The sequence below is a fragment of the Lipotes vexillifer genome, unplaced genomic scaffold (genome assembly GCF_000442215.2).
Source record: "Lipotes vexillifer unplaced genomic scaffold, Lipotes_vexillifer_v1.1 scaffold896, whole genome shotgun sequence".
In the NCBI taxonomy this organism is placed as follows: Eukaryota; Metazoa; Chordata; class Mammalia; order Artiodactyla; family Lipotidae; genus Lipotes; species Lipotes vexillifer.
The window spans coordinates 1,455,270-1,462,023 of NW_006778096.1; the positions used below are offsets into that span (position 1 = coordinate 1,455,270).

The 6,754-nt window shown below is 37.0% G+C and overlaps 1 protein-coding gene across 2 annotated transcripts in view; it reads right to left on the reverse strand.

Moving 5' to 3' along the window:
* The window catches only part of DROSHA (drosha ribonuclease III), a 130,174-nt gene that overhangs the window by 52,188 nt on the left and 71,232 nt on the right, over positions 1-6,754 (reverse strand). For both annotated transcript variants that reach the window (XM_007451411.1, XM_007451412.1), the window contains 3 exons: positions 4,679-4,786; positions 3,782-3,920; positions 3,380-3,440 (listed from right to left, as the gene is read on the reverse strand). In XM_007451411.1, coding sequence (XP_007451473.1) covers positions 3,380-3,440; positions 3,782-3,920; positions 4,679-4,786 — 308 coding nt within the window. The remainder of the gene's footprint in view (positions 1-3,379; positions 3,441-3,781; positions 3,921-4,678; positions 4,787-6,754) is intronic.

Sequence of the window (6,754 nt, forward strand, 5' to 3'; positions counted from 1 at the left end):
CCTGCGCGTCTGGAGCCTGTGCTCCGCAACGGGAGAGGCCACAACAGTGAGAGGCCCGCGTACCGTAAAAAAAAAAAAAAAAAAAAATACAGAACTGGTCTTCGGGAGACTCCACAATATAGCAAGGTAAAATGAAACCATGGCCACGCTATCCCTGAGGGTGTGATTAAGGGCTCCTCTAATTAGACAGTCCTTTTCTGATCTTACACCCTCACAGAACACAGTAGTGAGGCATGTGATCATCTTCAAACTGGAATTTTAAAGTTCTGTCCTGCCTTTCTTTTTACCTCTTGATTGAAGAGGAAAGACAGTTTGGTTTATGATAACCTCAAAGGACAGCAACGTCAAGGCAAGTCTATTTGAAAAGAAAAGTGATATATGAAGAAAAAATGGTAGAAAAGGAAGCTGCACTAGCTCAGCTGGGCACCTACCTCACTGTGGAGGCCAGTTACCAGCTGCAGCAGTGTCTCAACTCTGTCACTTCCAACCCTGCTCTACCTACCTTTCATCCATCTAAGTCTGGATCCCAAGAGGGACAAACCTGGCTATTCAACTCTTCAATGCCCCGTTTTAAAAAGCAAGCCGCCCTCAAGCAACCTCCTCTACTGGCTTTCAAAATAGAACCTGCTGTGCTTCACACAAAGAGATAAGCCTCCTGAGAGCAACATTAGAGCCCCATCAGCATTTGGCATTTACTTCCATTCAGTTTTCCAGGGTGTTTATGAGTTTATATAGACTCAGCCTACTTCCTTCCCAGGTTCTTCAGGGGTTCCAGGCCACAAAGTGAGAATATTAATATATTAAGGTATCACTTAAAATCAAGAAATAAAATACGGAAAGCTAACATATAAAACTTTCCAACCCATTACATGAGGCCAGTATTATCCTAATAGTGAAACCAGACTAAAACCTCACAGGAAAGGAAAACTACAGACCAAAACTCCTCAACAGCATACTAGCAAACTAAATTCTAACTAAACATAGCACATAAAAAGGATTATATACCATGATCAAGTGTGATGTATCCCAGGAAGGCAAGGTTGGTTTAACACCCCAAAATCAATTAATGTAATACACCATGTGGATAAAATAAATGAAAAAAACACATGATCATCTTAATAGACGCAGAAAAAGCATCTGACGAAGTTCAACACACTCTCGTGACAAAAACATTCAGCAAATTAGGAATAAAAGGGAACTTCCTCAATCTGATAAAAGGCACCTATGAAAAACCCAGAGATAACAACATACACAATGGTAAAAGAATGTTTTCCATTTAAGGTTAGGAAGAAGGTAAGGATCCTCTCTCACCACTTCTATTTGATATTGTACTGTAGACTCCAGCTAGGGCAACTAGGTTAAGAAAATGAAATAAAAGGCAACCAGACTGGAAAGGAAATAGTAAAAATATCTCTATTTATAAGTGAAATGATCATCTATATAGAAAATCTTAAGGAATTCACTAAAAAACTACTGGAGCTAACAAATGAGCTCATCAAGGTTTCAAGATACAAGATCAATAATCAAAAATCAATTGTATTTCTATATGCTTGCAATGAACAATCCAAAGATAAAGATTAAGAAAATAATTTCATTTATAATAGCATCGAAAAGAATACTTATGAATAAATTTTACAAAAGATATACAAAATGTATACTCTAAAAACTAAAAAGCATTACTAAGAAATTAAACACAACAAAGAAAAAATAAAGACATCTAATGTTCAGGGAACAGAAGACAATATTAAGCAGAAGACTTAATATTAAGATGGTAAGCATTCACAAATTGATCCACAGACTCAACACAATCCCTATCAAAACCCCAGCTGGCTTCTTTGCAAAAGTTCTTAAAGTAACTAAAAAATTCATGTGGAAATGTAACAGGTCTAGGATAGCCAAAATAGTCTTGAAAAAAAAGAAGAAAGTTGGAGAAGAGATCTTGCATTTCTAGATTTCAAAACTTATTACAAAGCTACAGTAATCAAGACAGTGTGGTACTGGCTTAGGGACAGACATAAAGATCAATGGAATGAACTAAGAATCCAAAAATGAACCCTCAAATATACTGTCAAGGGTGATTTCAACCTAGATGATTTAGTGGGGAAAGATCAGCCTTTTTAAGAAATGGTGCTGGGACAACTGCATATCCACAAGCAAAAGAATGCAGCTGGACCTCTATGTCATACCATATATAAGAATTAACTCAGAACAGAACAGATCTAAATGTCAGAGGAAAAAACCCATAAAGCTCTTAGAAGAAATAGATGTAAGTCTTCGTGACTTTAGATTAGGCAATGGTTTCTTAGACATGACACCAAAAGCAGAAGCAACAAAAGCAACAAAATTTATCTATTATGTGGAATTCATCAAAACTTTTGTGCTTCACTAAGAGAGTGAAAAGATGATCCAGAGAATGAGAAAATATTTTTACAAATCACATACCTGATAAGGGACTTGTATCTAGAATACATAAAAAAATGATTGTAACTCAACAACAAAAAGTAACCTGATTAAAAATGGGAAAAGGATCTGAATAGATATTTCTCTAGAGAAGACACACGAATGGCCCATAAGCAATGAAAAGATGGTCAACATCAGTAGCCATCAGGGAAATATGACAAAACCACAATGAGATACTATTTCATATCTACTAGGAAGCCCAGGTTCAAAAAGACAGATAATAACAAGTGTTGGGAAAGATGTGAAGAAATCAGAACCTTCATATATATTGCTGCTGGGAAAATAAAATGGTGCAGCCACTTTGGAAACAGTCTGCAGTTCCTTAAAGGAAAGGTGAAACAGAGTTACCATATCATCCAGAAATCCCACTCCTAGGTATATACCCAAGAAAAATCAAAACATATGTCCATACAGAAACCTGTATACAAATATTCATAGCAACAGCATTCATAATAACCAAAAAGTAAAAACAATAAATGACCATCAGTTGGTGACTAGATAAATAAAACATGGTATACCTATAACATGGAATATTATTTGGCAATAAAAAGAAACACTGACATATACTGTAACATGGATAAATCTTTTAAACATAATGTAAAGTAAAATAAACCAGTCACAAAGGACCACGTATTGTATGACACCATTTACACAAAATGTTCAGAATAGGTAAATCCATAAATATTGAACATGGATTAAAAGAAGACTGGTAGATGTCCAGGGCTGGGCAGGCTGAGGGAAATGGGGAAGATGGGGTTTCTTTTGGGGGTGATGAAAATGCTCTAAAATTAGACAGTGATCATGGTTGCACCGTTTTGTGAATAAACCAAAACCCACTGAATTGTACACTTTAAATGGGGGAATTGTATGGTATGTGAATTATATCTCAACAAAGTTATTATTAAAAAATCTACTTTACCTTGAGGGAGTTGGGTCATCTTGGCCAAGGCGTGACATAATATTTATTAAGGTGTTAATTCCTATTAAAAAAAAAAATCACAACTAAATACTGTTAGAAGAATTCTGGGACCATCATATGACATGTAGAAAGAAAATTATCTATCTCACCCCAATTTGACTAGCATGTCTACAAGTTTGATCAACTTAGTTACTTAAAACACTTGATAGGAAAAAGAAAATTTTCTCACAAATTCATTTACTCTTATCATAATGCTCTGCTCAAAGTGAATGTTATTACATATGGATCAGGAAACACTAAAGAAGGAGAGAATGAAACAGGCACCAGGGAATCATTCCTGGTGGGGATTTAATTTACAACAGAAGACACAGAACAAAACAGGAGAGTGGAATCCAAACATACCTTTTTTCCGCATGTGCATGTGATGAACTTTTCTATCTCCATATTTGGGTTGCCGAATTCCACAGTTAGACAAAGAATTCCTCGCATGATCAGGATTCATTCCAAAATTTAAGTGATGACTTGGGTGGGTCATGGCCAGCTAAAATTTCAGTGAAATAAGTTCAGTCTTAAAAACTCAGCATAAAAACAAAAACAAATTCAGCACAGAAGCACCATCTTTATATCACCTCAAATGAAACAAGGAAAGAGATCTGTTTATCTAGTCAAATTTTAAGCCCTGATCCTTCCATCCTATTTCCTCCAGTGTCACATTTCCAAAGTTTTGGTGCAAGCTCTTGTAAACAAACCTAAAAAACCACATGTTTCAGAGAAGAATTAGAATACGCAGCACCTGGAAAGAAGAGCCATAAAGGAGGAAAAGCTGAAAGAAGCGGTCAGGTTTTGACAGGCAAATTTTAGCTTTAGTCTCTTTTTTTTCTTTTTGCAGTACGCGGGCCTCTCACTGTTGTGGCCTCTCCCGTTGCGGAGCACAGGCTCCGGACGCGCAGACTCAGCGGCCATGGCTCATGGGCCTAGCAGCTCCGCGGCATGTGGGACTTTCCGGACCGGGGCACGAACCCATGTCCCCTGCATCGGCAGGTGGACTCTCAACCACTGCGCCACCAGGGAAGCCCTAGCCTATTTCTTTAGGGACAGCATCAAAAAGAAAAAGAAAAAAAAAAAAAGTGAGAAAAAGTGTTTGAAAGTGGCAGTAAGAGTAGAGTAATGGAGAGAGCTTTGTTTCTAAACATCCTCATCATCTCCCAGAAGAGAGAATCTCAGTGCTCCATTTGTAACCTGCAAGATGAATTACTCCTATCTTGTTATTATATAAATGTACAGAAGAGTAATTCTTACCTGTAACAGACAACGATCTTGGAAAGTATATCCTATCAACTTGTCCAGATGCATTAGGCACTGGTGGTATCGAATATGATGGGTCAAAACAGGCAGCATCATTGCATGCTAGGAAAAAGCATATTTCAATATGTTTAACTCTATAAAAACTTATTAAAAACACTTCATTTATTTTACAACAAACAAGAACCATTTTTACATCCTAAATTCCATCTCACAAAGTCTTGAAACAGTTTACTGGCTGCATGGAATCCTGGCATATCCTCTGTGAGGGGTGGTGGACTACAGCTGTTAAAGATACGGTCTCTAGAACCAGAATGCCTGGGTCCAAATCCTGCTCTGTCACTCATTCATCATGGGACTCAGGGCAAATTATCTAACCTCTCCGTTTCTGTTTCCTCACCTGTATAATGAAGACAATCAGTGTAGCTACTTTCAAGGACAGTTAAAAGGATTAAATAAGCAAATACAAAAAGCTGCTTAGAACAAGGCCTATTGGCCCTCATTGAAGTAGGAATTGAAGTAGGAAGTAGCCATGGTTCATCAGTACCCAGCAGGGTAACCTTAAGGAAGTCATAAGAATTTCTGTGCCTCCTTGTCTATCTTTAATTCTAAGGGAATGGATTAGGACTCACAAATTCTGAAACTTTGTCAGTGTCAAGACACTTCTGAGAATCTAAGGAAAATGAATCTTTCCCCAGAAAAGTGCCTATGTGCACAAACATGCAAAAATTGTATGGAATTTCAATGAGTTCACAGATCTCTAAAGCTCATCACTATCCTCTGGGTAAGAATTTCTCAGGCAGATGATCTCGAAAGGCCATTCTAGGTTTAACACTCAATCTAACACTATAAGGACAACTTTTATAAAACCACTGATACGGTTAAATCACCTGAGGATATAGAACTTTTATGTTTATTTCACTTTTCATTTGGCTATAGATTCCTTATTGGGAGATTTCATGGAAAGCATATCTTTTTCTTTCTTTCTTTCTTTCTTTTTTTTTTTTTAATAATGTTTCCCTAGAACTCAAGAGAATGAAGGAGTCATTCTTATTCATCAGAACCTGGAGGATGGGCACAGCCCATCCCAGAATGACTGACATGTGCTTTATATCATTTTAGTCTTTGAAGTATTTTAAGCTGGCATTATTTAAAAATACATGATAATGGATTTGCTTGAAACTACAGAAATCAGTTTCCTGTATTAACTTATAAAGAAAGATTAGTTCTCCCAAAAAGGATCTCTAATCAACAGAAAGTCTTTCCAGTTCAATTCAATAAATACATATTAAGCACCTCCACAGGTAAGGCTTATATTAGTTGTGGAAGAGAAAAAAGATGAAGACACTCTTTTTGCTCCCAAGGTATAATATAGTTTTCCAGGCATTTCAAATGCAGGGGACTCAAGGGTATTGATGCTAAGCACACAAGGAGGATGGGTCATGAAGACTATGCAGTGTAACTAGCTTTCTGAAGTATGAATTCAAACTGGTGTTTTAATACCTCCGGGAAGAGATAAATCATTACCTGTTAAGAAAACAACACTACCTTTAGAGTACTCTGATTATTAGAAAATTATCATTAGTCCAAATCTGTCTCTTTGGAGGTTTATCCCTTTGAACTTAGGTCTACCCCTGGAAAAGAACAAAACCTTTACTTATGTGAAACAGCTGCGAGTCCCTTCGCCGCTTCCTCTAAACTTGCTCCAAATAGAGCCAGTTTCTCTTCCCAGGTATGTTTCTTGTGACCAGCATGGAAAGGTATATATGACCCATGTCCATCTTGTATCCCTGACAAACAAGTCTCAAGGTTATCTACGAGGCTCTAGCTCAGTTTTTTAAATTATCAATTTTTGAAATGTTAAAATACAATCACTAAGCATCTCCTCCCCACTCCATTCATGCCTAGAAACTGCTTTCATTTTTAAAAGCTCCTTTGGAAGACTGTAAGAAAATGGCAGTGCAGTTTTTAAATCTATTCAAATTCTGCACTAAAAATGAGCAACCAGTATAGCAAAATAGAACTGAGAACAATAAATACATAAAAACTAGATGACAAGGTATCCCCAGGAAT